This window comes from Camelina sativa, chromosome 7, assembly GCF_000633955.1.
Source record: "Camelina sativa cultivar DH55 chromosome 7, Cs, whole genome shotgun sequence".
Classification (NCBI taxonomy): Eukaryota; Viridiplantae; Streptophyta; class Magnoliopsida; order Brassicales; family Brassicaceae; genus Camelina; species Camelina sativa.
The window spans coordinates 11,957,113-11,980,558 of record NC_025691.1 but is presented as its reverse complement, the minus strand read 5'-3'; the positions used below and the strand labels follow the sequence as shown (position 1 = coordinate 11,980,558).

Below are 23,446 nucleotides of genomic sequence, written 5' to 3'. Positions count from 1 at the left end.
CCGTCGGGAATGTAGCCGTCGGAAAATCCGTCGGGAATAACGAAATATATGTCTTGGGAAACTGTCAGTTTCCCCTTGCTATTATCTGTCGGAAAGTTATCAATGGTCGTTGCTTATTACTCTGATGGGTGCTCGACAGCTACATCTCAACGACAATCTCTGTCGCCATTTCGTCGGGAACAAAAGTCGTTGGTAATCCGTCGGAATAATATGCCGTCGGAAATTTATCAGATATCTGTTGGATGTACTTTCGGATTCCCGACAGATATAATATTCCCGACGCTCTAGAACCGACGGACTGATGCCATATGTAATCCGTCGGTTTAGGTTGTTCCTAACGGGTTACAGACAGATATGGCCATCGGTTTGCGGTTGTTTTCTTGTAGTGTTATTAGGTAATTTAATTAGCAGTTTCTTTTTATATTTCCACTTAATTAGCAAATTCTAAAACTGAAGTAGAGTCCAAATTCCCTCTATTATACGACATTACGACATTAATTAGAAAGTATTGAGAATTGACCATATATATGTGATTTGATTGGGGGAGATGAAATATAACCGAAGGCCTTTATTCAAACCGGAATAGCTAAGAATTAATCTATTAAAACCGGTTCATAATCTATCATTTTGAAATTTAATTTGGTCGTGTTGGCTATACCTTCAAGTTGGAGTACTGAATCCATGTTATTTGTTTCCAGGGTTTTATGCTTGTAAAGTTGGAGTCGTATAAAGTACTTTCTATCTTCTTTCGAAAGAAAAAAGGTTTTGAAGTTTATTAATAAGTAAGAGTGTTTTTTTAATTTCCGTGCTTCGGTATTAATTCCTTTCAAGGTTTCAACGAATTACATGAATACAAGAGAGTCTTGCATCCTTGAAGGTGTCTCTCACGCTTTTTAACTAGTAGAAGTTAAAGGCTTCAAAAGTGGGTAATCTTCAAGTAGTTCCTTTTCTGACAAAACATCCTTCTCGTCTTGTGGTGTCCACAGTATTTCTACTGCCTGCAACGTTTTTATTTACAAAAATCATTCATATATTAACAAGACTGAACCGTTCCCACATAATTGACTGCTAATTACGGATACAAAGTCTGTCTCTTACCATAATATTGCTACTCGGAATCGATCCGAGTTTCTCCAAGGCTTCCTTCAGATCAGCAATTCCCTTTATTGTCTGGAGTTCACGTGGATACTGTGCTGCCACCAAGATGGTTACCTGAACATGTACAAGATAGAAAGTTAAACAGTTATTTAAACTCTAAAGTACAATAACCTAATGTATGTACCCACCCACGAAAACACATACTTGTTAAACAAGTCAAAAATTTGATCGAGCTTCATTATTAATATACTCATTCTATTCTATTTGAAGCACAGCCTTCAAGACCCGGTGAATAACTAAACTCACTACACTATCCCACTAAACGTTCAACTTTGGTGTGTTTCTAGAAGTTTACCACAATATATTCATTGGTGACACCGCTAGCTTCCTCAATCTTTGAGCTCTGTCTCTTTATGCTATTCACGTTAACAAGCGTCTCCTCATCGAATTTTACCCGTTCTTGAATAGATAATTGATTAAATCGCGTCATTCCTTCTTCCGAACCATACTTCAGTTCCAACTGAAAAGTATATGATACAAACAGAGTTGTTTAATTCTGTATACATGTTCACTGAGAATAATCATAGTATCACTAGTCCAGGTGAATGAATATACAGATCACACAAATCATTCAAGAAAGAACGGAACCAGTGGACTTACTGATGAATAGCAAGAGATGCAATACTCCGGGTGTCTCATCAAAGCCAATGTTGCCTCTGTAGTAATAATACACCGGAAAAAAAAAAAAAAAAAGAGTCACAAGAAAAATGAGAAGCAAAAGCAAGCAATCTAGAAAGAAGATTTTGTAGTCCCCAAAGTCTCTCAACTGAAAACAAACGTTAGCACTTTATCATGTAACTGTCTACATAATTAAACCCTTAAACCATCTTGTGTTAAATGAGATATTTCTAAATAGTTCCACAAGTAGTGAACAGAATCAAAGATGCAAAAGAAAATACACAACATGTTCATTCTATATAAACACTGAACAAAAAAAGTCATAATCAACCATTATTCATATAAAACAGATGAGGTTACCGTTTAAAACATAGCTTAGACCCGTTCGTGTGGATGTATCTACAGTTTCAGCAAGGCTATTAAAATTTTGTTGTAAGGTCTTCGCTGAGCCCATCAACCCCACCTGACAGGATAACAGCTTCAACATACCTCTGATGAGAAACTGCGCGCAGACGGATAAAGGTATACTACTTTTTTTCTTTTATACAATTAGATCATTGAATTGGACAAACCGAAAAATTCAACAGATAAAGTCATAGAAGACGAATGTTTAGAGTGGTCACCTGTAGTTTAAAGATACTAGTAGTTTATGACCTGTAGCTTACATAGATATCACAGAATGGATCAATGACCTCTCTTTAATCGATCTGGGTTCTCAGGGGAATCAATATACGTGGAAGCGAAGCCGAGTGGAGGAGAATTTTGTGGCTAAGCGGTTGGACCGAGTGTTGTGTTGTGCGCAAACCAGGCTGCAATGGCAGGAAGCAACAGTAAAGCATCTTCCTTTCCTAGCCTCAGATCATACTCCTTTGTATGTGCAATTATCACTAGAAGTTAAGTTGGATCCCCAGAGAAGACCTTTTCGCTTTGAGGCGGCATGGCTTACGCATCCTAGCTTTAAAGATCTTGTGTCCACATCTTGGAAGGGTGAATTGAAAACTCCTGACGCTCTTTAGAGTTACAGTCCGCTTTAAGAAAATGGAATAAGGAGGTTTTTGGAGATGTTCAGAGACGCAAAGAACAGTTAATAGGGGAGATCAAAGCTGTTCAGGACTTGTTGGATATTGGTCAGACAAATGAGCTTCTTGCCAAGGAGGAAGAGCTTCTAAAGGAGTTTGATGTTGTTCTGGAACAGGAGGAGATGCTTTGGTTCCAGAAGTCAAGAGAAAATGGATAAGTCTAGGAGATAGGAATTCAAGGTTTTTTCATACCTCCACCATCATTAGGCGAAGGAGGAATCGCATTGAAAGCTTGAAAAATGATGAAGGTACGTGGATATCTGACCCGCAGGTGTTGGAGAAGCTTGCGATTGAGTTCTTCACACGTTTGTACTCTATGAATGATGTGGATGCGGTAGTGGATTGTTTGCCTAGGGTTGGTTTTTCAAGACTTACTCGGGAAGACTGTATGTGGTTGAGTAAATCCTTCACAGCTGCGGATTTTGAGAAGGCAGTTCGTAGCATGGGAAGTTTTAAAACTCCTGGACCAGATGGTTACCAACCAATATTCTACCAGAAGTGCTGGGACATTGTCGGAGATTCAGTGGTAGGATTTGTGCTAAGCTTCTTTGACACAGGGTGTTTGCCACCGAACACTAATGATGCTTTACTTGTTTTGATTGCTAAAGTGGTTAAACCGGATCGGATAAACCAGTTTCGACCGATTAGCTTGTGTAATGTTTTATTTAAGACTATTACCAAGACTATGGTGGAGCGACTTAAGACTTTGATGCCAAAGCTTATCGGACCAGCTCAAGCTAGGTTTTATTCCCCGAAGATTAAGTACCGATAACATAGTGGTGGTACATGAGGTTGTACACTCTATGCGGCAGAAGAAAGGCCGGAAAGGATGGATGTTGTTGAAGCTTGATCTCGAAAAGGCGTATGATAGGATCAGATGGGATTTTCTGGAGGACACCCTTCTAGCTGCAGGATTTTCAGATATTTGGGTGCGGTGGATATTACAATATGTCTCGGGGCCATCTATGAGCCTGTTATGGAATGGGGAGAAGACAGACTCGTTTAAACCACATAGAGGATTCAGACAGGGGGATCCCTTATCTCCATATTTATTTGTCTTGTGTATGGAGAGGTTGTGTCACATGATTGATCTATCTGTGGCGGATAAGAAGTGGAAACCAATAAGTATATCTAGAGGAGGTCCGCAGCTATCTCACATTTGCTTTGCTGATGACCTTATGCTGTTTGCGGAATCATCAGTGGCACAAATAAGAGTGATTTGGGGTGTGCTACAGAAGTTTTGCATAGCTTCTGGGCAGAAAGTCAGTCTTGAAAAATCAAAAATCTTTTTCTCTAACAATATTTAAAGAGACTTGGAGAAGCTGATAAGTGAGGAGAGTGGAATAAAATCTACTAGAGACTTGGGGAAGTATTTAGGGATGCATGTTCTCCATAAGCGTATGAATAATGAGACTTTTGGAAGTATTTTGGAGAGAGTTTCCTCTAGATTATCGGGGTGGAAAAGTCAAGTTCTTAGCTTTGCGGGTCGGCTAACTTTGACAAAAGCTGTGCTATCGTCTATACCATTGCACTCCATGTCTACTATAATCCTGCCACAAGCTACATTAACTTGTTTGGATAAGGTTTCTCGAGCTTTTTTGTGGGGTAGCACACCAGAGAAACGTAAACAACACTTAGTGGCCTGGGATAAGGCTTGTTTGCCTAAAAGTGAAGGAGGTTTGGGGATAAGGGCTGCTAAGGATATAAATAAGGCGCTTATAGCAAAGGTAGGGTGGCGGTTAATAAATGACAAGGATAAACTCTGGGCCAGAGTGGTTAGAAGTAAGTATAAGGTTGGTCATATTCATGACACGACATGGACTAGAGTCAAGAGTAACTAGTCTTCGACATGGAGGAGTATGGGGACTGGTCTGCGTGAGGTGATTGGTCCTGGTCATAGTTGGGTCATTGGTGATGGCAGAACCATCAGATTCTGGGTTGACATATAGCTGTCGTTTGATACGCTTGCAGGGAGTGGTCTAGATACCGGGTTACCTGGGAATAAGTTGGTCTTGGCAAGAGAATTATGGATTGAGGGAGTAGGTTGGGATATGTCTCGGATTGCTATGCATATTCCTGAAGATAAGAGACTGGAGCTGTTATCTGTTGTTTTGGATATCTTCACAGGAGCAAAAGACAGACTGTCATGGGGATTTACAACGGATGGTAAATTCACTGTCCGTTCTGCATATCGACTGCTAACACAGAATGGCACTCCTAGACCAAATATGTCTGCATTTTTTAATCGGATATGGGGCGTACAGGTACCAGAAAGGGTACATACGTTTCTTTGGCTTGTCGGGAATCAAGCGTTGATGGTAAATGTGGAACGACACCGACGACATTTGAGTGACTCGAATATTTGTACGGTTTGTAAAGGTGGAGTTGAGACAATCCTTCATGTTGTGCGAGATTGTCTGGCTATGTCAGGCGTGTGGCTACGTTTGGTTCCGATGCAGAAAAGGTCTGTGTTTTTTTCTCAAAACTTGTTTGAATGGGTGTATGATAATTTGGGTGAAGGTGGATCTCAAGATGTATGTCCTTGGTCTATTAAATTCGCAATGACAGTCTGGTGGGGTTGGAAGTGGAGGTGTGGGAACATATTTGGGGAACACGGTAAATGCAGGGACCGAGTAAAATTCCTTAAAGATCTTGCACAGGAAGTGGCTATGGCGAATCAGTTGGATAAAGCAGGGAAACAACGACCAGTAAGGGAAGAGAGAATGGTAATGTGGAAGTGGCCAGAATCGGGTTGGTTGAAAGTGAACATTGATGGTGCCTCTCATGGTAACCCAGGTCTAGCTACCGCAGGAGGAGTGTTGCGGAGTGAGACAGGGGAGTGGCGGGGTGGTTTTGCACTGAATATCGGGCGTTGTTCTGCTCCTCTGGCTGAGTTGTGGGGAGTATATTATGGTTTGTGTATGGCTTGGGATCAACAGGCAGGTCAGGTGGACTTGGAGATTGACTCGGAAATGGTAGTGGGGTTTTTGAAGACAGGGATAAGTGGGTATCATCCGCTGTCTTTCCTGGTACGGTTGTGCCATGGCTTTATCTCAAGGACTCGATAGTCCGTATTTCTCATGTGTATAGGAAAGCTAACTGCCTAGCAGATGGGTTAGCAAACTATGCGTTTTCATTACCGTTAGGTTTTCATACTTTTGATTATGTTCCGGATGTAGTAGAGCCATTGTTCAGGGCTGATATTCTGGGCCACGCACGGTCTCGTAACGTTTGCTTGTAATTTTTTCTTTTCATTTTAATAAATCACGGGGCGACTAAAAGTCGCCCGATCTCCTACCAAAAAAAAAAAGATATCACAGAATATACCTAAAGGAATCATCAAAGTCACTCCAATCATTAAAATCAGTACGAAGGTGTTATAATTAGAATATGAAGACGAGTAGGAGTAGCAGTAGCTCGAAGAGGAAGAAGAGCTATTTGAGCTTCCAGAACTGGAAGAGACGGCGCTACCACCAGACGCAGCTGAGGCGCAATAATTATGACCACATAAAAAAAGCAGACCGAGCAAAACCGCGGCTGTAGCGGGTTTTTTCAAAGATTCTAAGGTTTTCTTGATCTGAATCGCGATTTTCTCAGATGAGTTCTTCCATATCTGAGGGCGATTCGTGTCGGATCTGAAAACGTGGATTGTTTATATTTCACGGCCATTCGAAGAGGAATAAAATTTGATCGGAGTTGAGGTTTGGAGTAGAAATGAAAACTAGGATCATGGTGAAGATGTTGCATATATGAAAAAGATGGTTTCCATTGAAGCGGAGTTAGTTTTAGCAAAGTACAAGTAGCCACAATGATCGATATCGTTTGAAGCTAGAAATGGTGGCTAGGGTTTATTTCTTAGGGTATATATTCTAAGACTTGAGATACATTTGGAGGGAGTTTTATTTCAAGAAAAATAATATAATAGATAAAAAAAAGGAAGACAAATATATAATAAAATATCTACAAAACCGGTTGATGGCTCAAACCGGTTTATAATAAGTATGGAGATTTGAAATGAGTTAAATTTATTTTACTGTATAGTGTATATATATGTGGAGACAGAAAGTAGAATGCAAAACTCCAAAAAAAAAACATCAAAAACAAAAAAACTTTAACGAGAAACTAAACAATTCCAATTTAGATATTAGCTTTTTTTTTGTAGAAAAAATATATACTCTTTCTGTTTCACAAAGAGTGTTATTTTGAAAAAAATTTGTCTATTACAAAAAATAGTGTCATTTTATGTTTTCAATGCATTTTTTAATTAGAAAGAAAAAACTTTCAGTGCATTTGTAAAAGGTAAAATAGAAACTGTAATATTTTTCTTCATTTATATTCATTATGTTAAAATGACACTCTTTGTGAAACAGATGGAGTATTAGATTAAACCAATACATGTGGGAGATTTTTTTCAGTGATTTAATTCTAACATGACTTTATGTCATTTTTAGTTTTGAAAGTTTAAAAACAGTGTACATTTTCTCTGTGAACAATACATTTGGATTAATGAACTATTTCTCTATAAGAACTTTGGCATCAAGCCATATAGAACTCAAACTTTGATTTCAAATTAGATATCTCCGAAAGTTTTTTTTTTCAACCCGTATATCTCTTTTAATTTATAGTTCAAAATATATTTTTCCATAGATTAAGAATTTTCATCTAATTACCTACAAACATTGGTTTTAATTAGTGTACTGTTTTTAACTAACTAACAAAGCACTAAACTAAAGTAAACCTAATCTAAAACCAAATCAAAATAAATTAATTGGTTAATTAAAAATTAAGAAGAAAAGAAAGCAGGATGGCTTTCTTCTTCTTTCGGCTTTCTCCCTTTTTGATGATGTGGAATGGTGATATCATAGACATCTAGTTCGAGATCAAAATTTGAAAGTTTGGGTTCCACGATAGTTTTCAAAAGAAAATAGTTTCTGTACTTCCCACATGTGTGAGATACGAACGCCCATGTTGCATGTTTTTTTCTATCACAAGCTCATTGAAAATATATATTTTTTTATTGTAGAAACTAAAAAACATGTAATATCGCTTGAAGCTTTACCATATAGTTATAAACGGTCACATATTTGGTGTTACGACATATCGAAAGGATTTATGAAAACACTTTCAAATTCTAAATCATTGCAAGATAAAATTTATAATGGACTCCATGTTCGATGAGATATGGTACACTTGAATGGTGCTATTCATGTCAACTGAAGGATAACTAAAACACCGATTAAAAAAAAAAGATAAAACTTCTCAAATGCTTTTATAATATCGTTGTATATATATATTTTTTTGGAGTTGAATATGTTGAATTAGCTAAATTATTATAAATTTTGTAAAATAAAAATGACAGATTATAAAATTCTAAACTCTATTTTGGAATAGGAGGGGCTGCACCAGCACTAGCAGTTCTTAAACATTGTTCTTTTAGCATAGGAGGAAAAAACGGATTAAATGGAATTTTCGGCATGCAATTGGCTTCCACATCCAAAAATGCTTTGCAACAAGCAGGACCTATGTTAACAAATTTTCCAGTGAATATCGATTGAGCAATCTCTGTAACGCATCCAGGAATATCCATCACTACTGACCAACATTTTGTTATATCAGGTAATCCTGGCACACTTGGAATTGGTTGAAATGGAAATGGGAAAGGAAACGAAGCCGAAAACTGTGGTAGTGAGCATTTACCGCAACCACAACGCATATGGCTGCAAGAAGAAAATCAACATTTTTGATAGACATGATGAGATATTTCATTAGGGAACAAAACTTCAAATATGTTTCTTTATCAAGTTTGGTTTTGATGGATGAACGATAGTACAGCCGTCGTTTCTTTATATAGGAGGAAATAAAGCTACTATATCAATTACGTTGAAGAAACGTCTTTAAATTTTAATTATTGTTGATATTAGATTTAATTTAACCGTTCATAGTATACTTATTAAGTGGCTTACGTTTAACATGTATCGCCAAATAAAAGTTTAACTAGGAAAAATAAATGAAAAAATCAACTCACACGTAAAAAAAAAGGATGTTATTTTATATAATTCACATTAGTTAGATGATACACTACAAGAAAACACACTGTTTGCGACTCCTATAAACGTTGCTAAGTAGTCGCAAATAAGGGTTTTGTGACTTCTTAGCGACCATTTTTGGGAGTCGTTAAAAAACGGTCGCAAAATAAAATGGTCATAACATCATCTCTAATTTGCGACTGACTTCCGACTAGAAAATATAGTCGTATATAAGCGACTGTTAAGTGACTGTATCTGGAGTTGCACATTTCTGACTGAAATGCAACCAAGTTTACTTACTGACTGTTTTGTGACCATATTTAGAGTCCAATAGCGGGACGATTTTGGGACTAATTACAAGAGTCTGAATTTGGAGTTTTTGTTTGTTATTTTGTTTGGTCACAAACTGGTCACATGTTTGTTATTTGGTTTGGTCACAAACTAGTCACATGTTTGATATTGGTTAATTTCCAATTTAAAACGCTATTAATTAAAAAGAAAATGATGATTAAAAATACTAATCATAGCAAAAGATTATCCTTATCATACCATAATATCATCCTAATCTTACCATAACATCATCTTAATCATACCATAATATCATCCTAAATCATACCATAACATCATCCTAAAAGAGTTTAAACACAAAAGATCATCCTAAATGAGAGGAAATACAAATCAAGTTCATTGGGTGGAAGAAGTGTTAGACAAAGGAGAATTGGCTGCTGTCGTGGCTTGTGTGGTGCCTCCTCTCGTGGCTTGTGTGGCTGGTTCATGGTCAGTAGGATCAGAAGCCATAAACTCGGCCAACTCAGAATTTTTTTCATTCATGAAGGCGAGGAGCTTCTGGAAGCTAGCCTGAGACTGTCGATGTTCCGCATCACGGCGTGCATTTTNTGACTGAAATGCAACCAAGTTTACTTACTGACTGTTTTGTGACCATATTTAGAGTCCAATAGCGGGACGATTTTGGGACTAATTACAAGAGTCTGAATTTGGAGTTTTTGTTTGTTATTTTGTTTGGTCACAAACTGGTCACATGTTTGTTATTTGGTTTGGTCACAAACTAGTCACATGTTTGATATTGGTTAATTTCCAATTTAAAACGCTATTAATTAAAAAGAAAATGATGATTAAAAATACTAATCATAGCAAAAGATTATCCTTATCATACCATAATATCATCCTAATCTTACCATAACATCATCTTAATCATACCATAATATCATCCTAAATCATACCATAACATCATCCTAAAAGAGTTTAAACACAAAAGATCATCCTAAATGAGAGGAAATACAAATCAAGTTCATTGGGTGGAAGAAGTGTTAGACAAAGGAGAATTGGCTGCTGTCGTGGCTTGTGTGGTGCCTCCTCTCGTGGCTTGTGTGGCTGGTTCATGGTCAGTAGGATCAGAAGCCATAAACTCGGCCAACTCAGAATTTTTTTCATTCATGAAGGCGAGGAGCTTCTGGAAGCTAGCCTGAGACTGTCGATGTTCCGCATCACGGCGTGCATTTTCAGCCTCGTGTTCAGCTATCTTGCGCCGAAGTTGATCTTGAAGATCCTGAACAGTTGATGGGCTCACATAGCTCTCTTTCCTTTTTCTTTTGTTAAGTGTGTCGACAAGAGATCCAAGGCCAAAAGGGTTGCTTTTGATATCTGTCTGAGTACACTGAAACAAAACATAACATTCAGTTAAGCGAGAATACTCAAACCTCATTAAAAGAAAATCAAAAACATTAAGTAAAATTACCTGAAGAAAGATCTCATTCTTTTGATCAATGCTGAGAGTTTCATGACTTGAATGTTCAGAGGAATTATCTGAAGTATGTAGTCCATCCTCATTCATTTCAGACAATTTCTCTTCTATGGTCTTCTCATAGGTCTCAGCAACTTGTTTCGCTTTTTGATCCACAAAAGTTCCATCAGCCCGAGTATGTGTTTTCATAAACACTTCGCTAAGTGATACATGACGTCCCAACTCTTCCTCCTACAATGATAGTCAAACAGATTAAATTCACATAAGCAGTATTAGAAAATTAGAAGTTACGTAATTGGATGGAAACCGAAGACTTGCCATTTTTTGATGAACTTGCACAAATGATTTCTGACCGGCTAAGTGTTTGTGCACTCCAAGACCTCCACGAGTAGAGTTTCTGCACTGTGAAGCATTCTCACTCTTCTCAATAGCATCAGGGGTTTCCCAGTATTCCCACATCTCAGCCCATAATGTATCATGAATCCATGATGGTTGCACACCTCTCCTCTTTGATTGACTGACAATGCCTTTCATCCGCTTCTTGGCTATCTTCAAGAAACCTTCTTTAATAAGGTCAATAATCCCGGTATCCCACCTAAACTTCCACTACATCACACAAACAGTTAAAGTTAGCAACAATTCTAACTCATACATAGAGTAAACAATAACATGTTGTGAAAGAGTCAACATTACCGCAAACGTCCTGAAGTATCTCTCTTGAATGGGTATTGGAGTCACCTTCCAACTGTAGTAAGGCCCATCAAACTTCCTCCTAAAGATTCCAGCAATCGCTCGAGACAGCCTCCCTTTGTGTCTGTTAAACCTGTTATAAAAAACAAGAACAACAACTTATATCACAGACTAAAACCAAATGGTCCCAGAAGACTAACCTATATCACAACAAACCTATATCACAACAACAAACTTATATCACAACAAACAACTTATATCACCACAACAAACCTATATCAAAACAACAACTTATATCAAACCTATATCAAACTAAAACCGATATCAAACTTATATCACACAACTTATATCAAACCGATATAACTAAGATCATTTATACCGTTTATATCAAACTTATTTGATTCTTATCACAATATCAAATAAGAATCACAACAACAAACCTATATCACAACAACAAACTTATATCACAACCTATATCAAACTTATACCACAACCTATATCAAACTTAAATCACAACCTATATCAAACTTATATCACCACAACAAACCTATATCACAACTAAAACCTATAACAAACTAATATCAAACTTATATCAAACTAAAACCGATATCAAACTTATATCACACAACTTATATCAAACCGATATAACTAAGATCATTTATACCGTTTATATCAAACTTATTTGATTCTTATCACAATATCAAATAAGAATCACAACAACAAACCTATATCACAACAACAAACTTATATCACAACCTATATCAAACTTATACCACAACCTATATCAAACTTAAATCACAACCTATATCAAACTTATATTACCACAACAAACCTATATCACAACTAAAACCTATAACAAACTAATATCAAACTTATATCACACAACTTATATAACTAAGAGAATTTATACCATAAAGTCTCGATTCCTGGAATAGGTTGCTAAGACAGCAGTGGTAGATGCTCGCGACCTGGAAGAGCAAGCAAACGATCCAAAATATCATTGTAGTCAACATTTGGATTATGATTTTGTTGAGGTGGATTAGGATGTGGGATTCCTCCTTCGTCGCCATCTTCCTCATTAGGGTTTGGTGGCGGTACAGCTTCTGGAGCAGGAACCGGTGGTGGAAGAGCAGGAACCGGCTGTATCCTCGGCGGTGACTGTGAAGGAAGGCTTCGGTGCGAATGGGTCCCGGAATGGTTCCCAGATGTCCTTGGCGGAAACTGCGAACGAGGGCTTTGATGCGACTGGGTCCCGGAATGATTCCCAGACTGTGTCCTCGGCGGAAACTGCGAAGGACGACTTTGATGCGAATTGGTCCCAAAATGTGTCGCCGATGGGTTGGACGAGTGAGAAGAAGTTCCGGGAGCACTGACACCTTTAGTGGCGTTTTGACCATTGTATGTCCTTACACCCGACGCAGTCCTGCCTCCACGACCTCGAGATCTACTACCGCTGGGAACCATTAGATCGGCAAATCAGTTGACTGAGAAGAGAAATCAGTTGAATGAGAAGAGAAAAGTTTGAGAGAGAAAGCGGCAAATCGCCCTTTGAGAGAGGATAGAGTGTTAACCCTAGATCGAGAGTGGCTAGTAATAAACGAAGAGAAGTCGTTTTGGTTTACCTAGTTATTAACGAAAAGAGTCGCACATTAGTCGCAAAGGAGTTGCAGAGTAAATTAACCTAGTTATTAACGAAACAAGTCTCTAATTGGTAGCAAAAGAGTGACAAACATAAATAGTCGTAATATAGTGGCAAATCAGTCGCAATTTGTGACCAATTTACGACTACCATATATATATGTCACAAACTAAAAATCTTGAATTCTACACATTATGAACAAAACTCACTAAAGAGAACTCATATTAGTAGTATAAAGTACATGTAATAGTAAGATTTANAATCACAACCTATATCAAACTTATATTACCACAACAAACCTATATCACAACTAAAACCTATAACAAACTAATATCAAACTTATATCACACAACTTATATAACTAAGAGAATTTATACCATAAAGTCTCGATTCCTGGAATAGGTTGCTAAGACAGCAGTGGTAGATGCTCGCGACCTGGAAGAGCAAGCAAACGATCCAAAATATCATTGTAGTCAACATTTGGATTATGATTTTGTTGAGGTGGATTAGGATGTGGGATTCCTCCTTCGTCGCCATCTTCCTCATTAGGGTTTGGTGGCGGTACAGCTTCTGGAGCAGGAACCGGTGGTGGAAGAGCAGGAACCGGCTGTATCCTCGGCGGTGACTGTGAAGGAAGGCTTCGGTGCGAATGGGTCCCGGAATGGTTCCCAGATGTCCTTGGCGGAAACTGCGAACGAGGGCTTTGATGCGACTGGGTCCCGGAATGATTCCCAGACTGTGTCCTCGGCGGAAACTGCGAAGGACGACTTTGATGCGAATTGGTCCCAAAATGTGTCGCCGATGGGTTGGACGAGTGAGAAGAAGTTCCGGGAGCACTGACACCTTTAGTGGCGTTTTGACCATTGTATGTCCTTACACCCGACGCAGTCCTGCCTCCACGACCTCGAGATCTACTACCGCTGGGAACCATTAGATCGGCAAATCAGTTGACTGAGAAGAGAAATCAGTTGAATGAGAAGAGAAAAGTTTGAGAGAGAAAGCGGCAAATCGCCCTTTGAGAGAGGATAGAGTGTTAACCCTAGATCGAGAGTGGCTAGTAATAAACAAAGAGAAGTCGTTTTGGTTTACCTAGTTATTAATGAAAAGAGTCGCACATTAGTCGCAAAGGAGTTGCAGAGTAAATTAACCTAGTTATTAACGAAACAAGTCTCTAATTGGTAGCAAAAGAGTGACAAACAGAAATAGTCGTAATATAGTGGCAAATCAGTCGCAATTTGTGACCAATTTACGACTACCATATATATGTCACAAACTAAAAATCTTGAATTCTACACATTATGAACAAAACTGTTGATATAAATCACTAAAGAGAACTCATATTAGTAGTATAAAGTACATATAATAGTAAGATTTAGTAAAACAATGTTTACTTCACTTAGTTTTGAATTTTTCTTCATTGCAACACATTCTCATTTAAAAGAACATGTAACACTTGAGATAAATTTTGAAATTATGGATGTTTAGTTTATAGTCATGGAAATTTAATACTTTGAGAAAGTTATTATTGATAAGGTGAGCAAAACAAAGCATAAATTTCACCCTAAACATGTAAATGAATCTAAAATGTGAAATTTCAAAATAAAAAATATGGAGAGTGGCTAAATAGTCTTAAAAGTGTAGCTAAATCAGGTGTTAGTCGNAGAACCATTAGATCGGCAAATCAGTTGAATGAGAAGAGAAATCAGTTGAATGAGAAGAGAAAAGTTTGAGAGAGAAATCGGCAAATCGCCCTTTGAGAGAGGATAGAGTGTTAACCCTAGATCGAGAGTGGCTAGTAATAAACAAAGAGAAGTCGTTTTGGTTTACCTAGTTATTAACGAAAAGAGTCGCACATTAGTCGCAAAGGAGTTGCAGAGTAAATTAACCTAGTTATTAACGAAACAAGTCTCTAATTGGTAGCAAAAGAGTGACAAACATAAATAGTCGTAATATAGTGGCAAATCAGTCGCAATTTGTGACCAATTTACGACTACCATATATATATGTCACAAACTAAAAATCTTGAATTCTACACATTATGAACAAAACTCACTAAAGAGAACTCATATTAGTAGTATAAAGTACATGTAATAGTAAGATTTAGTAAAACAATGTTTACTTCACTTAGTTTTGAATTTTTCTTCATTGCAACACATTCTCATATAAAAGAACATGTAACACTTGAGATAAATTTTGAAATTATGGATGTTTAGTTTATAGTCATGGAAATTTAATACTTTGAGAAAGTTATTATTGATAAGGTGAGCAAAACAAAGCATAAACTTCACCCTAAACATGTAAATGAATCTAAAATGTGAAATTTCAAAATAAAAAATATGGAGAGTGGCTAAATAGTCTTAAAAGTGTAGCTAAATCAGGTGTTAGTCGCAAAGTATTCAGGTATCAGTCACAATATCGTTGCAAAACAGGTCTCTAATTGGTAGCAAAAGAGTGACAAACAGAAATAGTCGTAATATAGTGGCAAATCAGTCGCAATTTGTGACCAAATTATGACTACCATATATATGTCACAAACTATAAATCTTGAATTCTACATATTATGAACAAAACTGTTGATATAAATCACTAAAGAGAACTCATATTAGTAGTATAAAGTACATGTAATAGTAAGATTTAGTAAAACAATGTTTACTTCACTTAGTTTTGAATTTTTCTTCATTGCAACACATTTTCATATAAAAGAACATGTAACACTTGAGATAAATTTTGTACTTATGGATGTTTAGTTTATAGTCATGGAAATTTAATACTTTGAGAAAGTTATTATTGATAATATGAGCAAAACAAAGCATAAATTTCAGCCTAAACATGTAAATGAATCTCAAATGTGAAATTTCAAAATAAAAAATATAGATAGTGGCTAAATAGTCTTAAAAGTGTAGCTTAATCAGGTGTTAGTCACAAAGTATTCAGATATCAGTCACAATATTGTTGCAATTTGTGACGTCTTTGCTACTAAATAGGGGTATAAAATGTGGACGCAAATAAATCCTCACGACGTTTTTGCGACTCTCTTTACCGATTATATAGTTCGTCACAGAGTAGTCGCAAAATTGTGACCATTATGAGACGAATTTATTTTCGACGCAAATTATTTCTTATGTAGTCGCTTATGTAAAATCATTTTGCGACATTTATTTTTCGTCGTTAGTAAGCGACGTTTTTCTCTCTAATTTTTTGGTAGTCGTTGAGTCGTCGCAAATTAGTTTCAAAAGCGTCGCTATATTTTGCGACTGAATAAGTAGTTACAAAATGTAGTCCCAAAATACATGTTTTCTTGTAGTGATAGAAGAAGCATTAAAAGTTAAAAAAAAAGCAAAATAAATCCCTAAACTTTCAGATAGTGAGACTTGTCCTCCTCCTCGGAGGGTTTGAGATGATGATCAAGACGAAGAAGTCCTTGGAAAAGAAGGGTATTGACAAGGATCAAGACCGCTACGAAAACACAAGGGATCCAAAAAGGTCGCTGGTAACCTAAATACCCAACCAAACACAGTACAAAATCGGCGTAGAAAACCTGTTGAACACGGACTTCAACTGGCGGAAAAGAGAGTAGCACGACGGCCAATAACCCAGCCACCAACGAGAATTCATAGATACACAATTCTATGGTCTGACCATAGTATGACATTCCGCACACTGATACCATCCCAATTCCGACCAAGTGAGACCAATCACCCGAGTTCTGCGTTGTCGGATCTGAAACCGGAACGTAAAAAGACCTCACCACCATACATGCAGAATACAATCGGTGCTGCAAAGATTAAAACCACCACCTCCGATTCTTCTTAAGACCACGATGAACATAACGACGGCCACAAGAGTTCGATGGAGAACTTAACCAAACCACATATGCTAACATTGCTATCCCGCGATATATCCATCGCGTTTTCTGACAATTTACTCCTTCCATTATCATTATCGACTCACTCCTTAAACGCCTTAGATTTTGCTCAACTCCGGATCCTAAAAGCCCCGAATTATCTAAGCGACTACGACCTGTTCTTTTGTTGATCGCTATCCCAGTTACTGTGACTAAAAATTAAAGAAGAAAAAGCTGAACTGACAACATAATTTTATAAGAAATCAGTCCCTGATAGTTTTAGAGATGACGACATGTACTAATTCTATAATCGCTGGTTATTGTGGCGACTCCTCTGCCGTTGCATCACGCCTGTACTTTTTCCATCGAGAACTCCATATTTTCCAGCGACACATTGTTGTCAACAAACTGGTATCATGGAGTCTGGTTTCCGAATGCTACGCCTAATTATGCTTTCTTAACTTGGTTGGCAGATTGTTAGAGATAGAATCCCAAAACTAGAAGTAATATCAAAACCCCTTTATTATAAAGTAAAGAAACAGAACAATAAACGTAATAAAAGTAAAACTCCCCAAAGAGAACTAAGTTCTCTTCCCTCGGCCTAATTCGTGGATGAGTCTTACAACCTAGACTTCGTCTCTATTATATAATCAAAGGTAAAGTAAAACCCTAAGAGAAAAGGAAATAAGAAAAATAGAAATAATCCTAAATAGCTAAATAACATTGTCGACCGCTCCAAAACAGCCTTGTCCTCAAGGCTGGATTCAAATCTGACCTGCCCGTATATAGGCATTATCTCGCCATCTATAATTGTTTCGTCCTCTGCCAACATCAAAGCTCTAAGAGACTTATAGGGACAATCACGTTGAGGAGAGTAGGGTTGCTTACAGCGGAAACATAATCCTCTTGCCTTTATGTCGTGATACTCTTGGTGTGAATATTTACGTGTATCCCTTGGCCTTTAAGTGTTGCTGCTTGAACCAACCTGAGAAGATGTATGTGTTCACACAGCTTGTTTCCCATGATCAAGGGTCCGTAAGGAATGATTTGGAGTCCCAAAACTCTCTTTAAATCGCTTAACTGCCTTATCAGGTGGTTTGCCTTTGTCCCCATAGTAAATATCCAGCTCTTTTTCAATAGACCGTGAAACACGAATTGCCGTTCGTAATTCTCTATCATCGTATGGACGAAATTTCACATGAATCTCCTCTTTTAGTCCGTTGAGAAATAACCCGAACTGAAGGTGCAGATCTTGAGAAGGAATTTGAGCTGCTCGTGCAAGAAATTCAGTGACAAACTCATCCACTTAACCTGTTTGTTAAAGGGCTGCTATTGCTCGAACGGAGATGTTGTAATGTCTCCTCCAAACTGTTCCATCCATTATGTCTTAAGATGTACCCAAGACATTGTTGGACTTTGCTGGCAAAGCCACTGTAACCAGTGCAGCGCATCGCCTACCACTGTCATGAAGGCGATATTAACTTTCTTATCAGGATGTGTGCCTTGAAGTGAGAAGTATTGCTCAGCTTGTGCCAACCACCCAAGTGGATCGATCTTCACCGTTCAAACTCGGCATCTCGACTTGCCGCACCACACAGAGGTTATCGTCTTGAGAAGCTTCCATCGTAACTTGCTGCTCCATAGCATTACTTTAACTGTAGAAGCTGACGAGAGGTCGTGCGAGTCGGAGGTAACCCCACTCTTTTGACCAGAACCTTGCATAAAATTGCTTAAAAAGGGTTTGCATCTCATCAAATTTGGCATATATCCCATTGATCTTTGAAAACAAAACCTCATGAATCTTTTCTAAAGTTTGAAGATTCTTAGAGAAAGTATTATGATTCTTCTCTAAAACGTTCACCTTGTCGTGTCTGTGTCATTCTTCAGGCGTTCGTCTTTAGGTCGGACCAATTGTTAGAGATAGAATCCTAAAACTAGAAGTAATATCAAAACTCCTTTATTATAAAGTAGAGAAACAGAACAATAAACGTAATAAGAGTAAAACTCCCCAAAGAGAACTAAGTTTTCTTCCCTCGGCCTAATCCGATTGAAACCTCCAAAGCTCTCAATTGCCTGAATGAGTCTTACGACCTTGATTTCGTCTCTATATATAATCAAATGTAAAGTAAAACCCTAAGAGAAAAGAAAAGAAGAAAAATAGAAATAATCCTAAATAGCTAAATAGAAATATTCGTAACACAGTTCAAAATAGATTATCGACAGGGGAGCGCCGGCGGAAATGGAACCCATCACACCGTCTTAACTGCCTTTTCTGTGGTGAAGAGGAGACAAGGAACCATCTTTTCTTCACCTGCCACTACGCTGCAGAAGTCTGGTCCACTTTTACGGTAAGACTGCTTGGAGCAGATCTCTCTGGAATGGTCTCACCTCCTCGCTGTCATCAACAACTATCTATCCGCCTTTTCACCATACGGTACACTTTCCAAGCCACTATCTATCAGCTATGGCATGAACGTAACAAACGGAGTCATGGAGAACCTCCCCTCCCAGCTCTCCGTTTTGTCAAGCTCATAGATACGAATGTCCGCAATTGATTTACATCCATCAGAAACAAAGGCGATTTAACATATGATGAGGGGCTTTCTCTTTGGTTTGCCACACGACAACCTTAGCTATTATCGGATAAATATCTGCTCAAGTAATTGTTAAACAATCCTTTGAGTTTGAATTAATTTTACATTCAATTCTAAAAAAAAAAAAATGTCCTTCGTTGTCGTATTGTTTTGACAGCTCCTACGTCTATTGTCGTTTTGCACAATCGCTGTCCTAACCCAGCGATCAACAAAAGAACAGGCTATATGTATGAAAGACAGGATTTACATTTTTCCCTTTCTTTCAAAGTATTTACATTTTTTTTCTTTGTTATTTTCCTTTTTTCTTTAGAATAAAAAATTTTCTATTTTGAAAACTACACCATATTTTTGTGCGTGTGAAAAACTACATTAAATATAAGTGAAATGGCTAAATTAACCGAATTACGAATAATTAATACTTTTGATATTTAAATTATATTTTTTAATAAATATAAAAAGATAAATAAACACGTAAAAGAACTTCTGAACAAGAACATAAATCTTTCTCATATAGTATTGTTTTTTGTTTTCAAATCTTGAAAAGAATGAGAGAGATACATTGGTTAACTTAACATGATTCTCGGCTATTATTCAATCACGTAACTGGTATTCTCATGAATCAAACCTAAATAACCGGTAGAACTCTAGAAGTACTTTCAGAAGCACCCTTATCAACTAATGCTAAGATGGTGCATCAATGCCTACGTGTAAAGTCAAAAGAGTGTAGAAGATAGTGACTTGTATGCATCAACGCTGAGTTTAAACTTCTCTTGCGCTGCCGCCTGGGATTTCAACCACATTACCAAAAAAACAATTTTTCAACAACACATAAACTTAAAACAAAAAAAAACAACCTTTTTTTAACTACGATCAGTTTAAAAAGAAAAGTTGAATTATATTATTACCAATAATAAAAAAAATTATAGTATTGTTTTTTCTCATTTTAATATATTATTTCTTAATTTTATTTATTTATTTAAACTTTCTATTAATTATAAGTAACATAAATATACACTAAATGAGTATTTTAAGCTTATTTTTAAAATAAAAAAAATGTGATTAAGTGGATATTTATGTGGCAGAATAAGAAAAGATAAAATTTAACTTATAGATATAGTTCGCTGTTTTTGATATTGATAAACAGTCTTTGCTTAATGTATGGAATGAAGCGGATCTCATGTGGTATTAGATCTTGTGTAGGCGTATGCGTATAGCTGTCTCGAGCATACGTAGGGAAAAAAAGCAAAAAATATTTACTGCTCCCCTCGTAGTAGAGTATGATTTTGTAGTTTTGAAGAGTGACTAAAATATCCTTATATTGCATACAATATCAAAAATCCAATTTTATTGATCAACTAAAACTAAAGAGAACAAATGGTTTGAAATAACTATTCTAAAATTCTACTTTGTGGTAGGAGGAACTGCGCCAGCAATTCTTGAGCATTGTTCTTTCAACATAGGAGGGAAAAATGGATTAACCGGAATTTTCGGGATGCAATTGGGTTCGGCTTCCAAAAATGTCTTGCAACAAGCTGGACCTATACTATCAAACTTTCCAGTGATTATCGATTGAGAAATCTCAGTAATGCATCCACGAATATTCATCAATGTTGATCAACATTTTGTTATATCAGGTAATTCTGGTATACCATGACTCGGTTGGAATGGAAATGGTAGCTGAGCATTTACCGAAACCATAATGCATACAACCGCTACAGCAAAAATCACGTTTTTGATAGCCATGATGAAGGAAATAGGAAGATTGGAATATAATATTGGTACAAATGACTCTTTCTCGAGTATGTTTATGAATGATGAACAATACTAACCTCCTTTAGTTGTATTTATATGGGAAGAAACGAGCATTGGTATTAGTTGTCGTCTTGAAACGTTTGCGGACTTTTTATTAGGTAATTTAATTAACAGTTTTGTTTTTATCTCGAGTTTAATTAGCAGATTCTAAAACTGAATTAAAGTCCAAATCCCCTCTCTATGATACGACATTAATTTTTCACCCAAAAAAAAATTATACGACATTAAATAGCTAGAAAGTATTGAGACCATATATTTGATTTGATTTGATTGGGAGAGATGAAATATAACCGAAGGCCTTTGATCAAACCGGATTAGGAGTAATCTTTCTTGTATTTCGAGCTTTAACTCGTGTTGGCTTTACCTTTAACTTTAAGTAGGAGTCGTGATCTCCATGTTATCTGTTTCCAGGGGGTTCTATGCTAGTAAGTTGGAGTCGTATAAAATACTTTTTTTCTTTTTCTTTGAAAAAAGATTTTGAAGAAGTTTATTAAACCGGATTTGCAATCGCCTATCGGTGATGGATCAAAACCGGTTGATAATAATGTGGGGACAAAATTAAAATGCAAAACTCGAAAAAAAAAACTCTATGGATTTTGATAAAATAAAAAATAACCGAAACTTCAAAATTCAAATTCTATTCATACCAATAATAGGATCAACCAATCCGGTTTATTAACTGAACTGAACGAAATCCGGTATTAACTAAATAAATGTTGGTTAAATCAAGTTTAAACCGGTTTTGGCCGTGAATAAGGAATCAAAGTATCAAACCCAATTAAGCTCTAGATATATCGCACGACGCACGGTTTGCTGATGATACTAAACCGATTCGGATTTAGAAAGGCCGTAAAAGTGGGTAATCTTCAAGTAGTTCTCTTTCTGACAAAACGTCCTTGTCGTTCTGTGGTGTCCAAAGTACTTCTACTGCCTGCAGCATTTTGTTTTACATCTTTAATTTACAAGACTAAACCATTCTCATGATTAAGCAAGTTACGGATACATGTATGATTCTCTTACCAATATTTTGTTACTCGGTATCGACCCGAGTTTATGTAAGGCTTCCTTCAAATCTCCACTTCCCTTTATTGTCTCCAGTTTAAGTGTACCCTCTGTAGCCACCAATATGGTTACCTGATCATGAACAACACACTTCCTGTTAAAGAATTATTAAACACATAAAAGCACAATAACCCAATGTTACTTTGGAGCGAGTGTGTTTTGCAAATTATATAACTGCTTTCGCCTTTTTGACGAGGTTTATAACTGTCTTGCTACCCTGTCCCACTAGACTTTGGAGTTTTTGTATAAGTTTACCACAATATATTCATTGTTCAAACCGCTAGCTCTATGAATCTTTGAGCTTCGAATCTTTATGCTATTCACGTTAACAAGCGTTTCCTCGTCGAATTTTCCCCGTTCTTCAACGGAGAGTAGATTAAATTGCTTCTCTCCTTCTTCTATACACGGCTTCACATCCACCTGAAAAGTACATGATACAGATCAAAGAGTGGTTAGGTTCTGCTACCATATACTTACTAGACCAGGTGATGAAACCAGGCTAGAATATGATAATGTTGCAACTCGTTCATGATGAGAGAGAATCTCTGGACTTACTGATGAATAACAAGAGATGCAATAGTCCGGGTGCCTCAACAAAGCCAATGTTGCCTCTGTACGTAATACACAGAAAAATCAAGTAGGCTAGAAATGATATGTAGTTTTATACAGGTCACTATAGTTTTCATTAACACCTGCAACTTATTTTAGCAATTTACATCATTTAAGTCAAATTAACATTTTTTTCACCAAATAACGTCTTCATTCTAAACACAGAAGAAAAAGGTCATTTAACATTTTTCACATATGATAGGGTAAAAAAATGATTTTAGTATATATATATCTCAAGGAATATGTTATACCGGTTAAAACATAGCTTAGACCCTCCGGTGTGGATGTATCTGCAGTTTCAGCAAGGCTATTGAAATCTTGTTGTAAGGTCCTCGCTGAGCCCAGCAACCCCACCTGACACAGATATACATATCGGAATAATAATCTAATCAAAGTGTAAGTGCAACCGAAGCATAATCAAATGAAATTGTATAGCTAAATGATTTGGTCATGCATTCTGAAGGTTTACAAAACACTTTGTCTTCTACTTTTCCTTTTTTTTTTTTTTTTTTTTTTTTTTTTTTTTTTTTTTTTTTTTTTTTTTTTTTTTTTT

The 23,446-nt window shown here is 36.8% G+C and overlaps 2 protein-coding genes and 2 pseudogenes across 2 annotated transcripts in view; all 4 read right to left on the bottom strand.

Annotated features, from left to right (window-relative positions):
* On the bottom strand, nt 8,233–8,606 carry LOC109125433 (annotated as a pseudogene).
* LOC104704545 (protein SCAR-like) lies at nt 13,379–13,903 on the bottom strand. The gene has a single exon (XM_010420611.1). The coding sequence runs from the start codon at nt 13,901–13,903 to the stop codon at nt 13,379–13,381; it is 525 nt and encodes a 174-aa protein (XP_010418913.1).
* Nucleotides 20,812–21,153, bottom strand: LOC109125432 (annotated as a pseudogene).
* LOC104700972 overlaps nt 21,924–23,446 on the bottom strand; it is a 2,585-nt gene continuing 1,062 nt past the window's right edge. The window contains exons 3-7 of the mRNA XM_010416594.1: nt 23,145–23,247; nt 22,840–22,895; nt 22,540–22,704; nt 22,243–22,356; nt 21,924–22,153 (exon numbers count right to left, since the gene is read on the bottom strand). Coding sequence (XP_010414896.1) covers nt 22,061–22,153; nt 22,243–22,356; nt 22,540–22,704; nt 22,840–22,895; nt 23,145–23,247 — 531 coding nt within the window. The 3' untranslated portion in view covers nt 21,924–22,060. The remainder of the gene's footprint in view (nt 22,154–22,242; nt 22,357–22,539; nt 22,705–22,839; nt 22,896–23,144; nt 23,248–23,446) is intronic.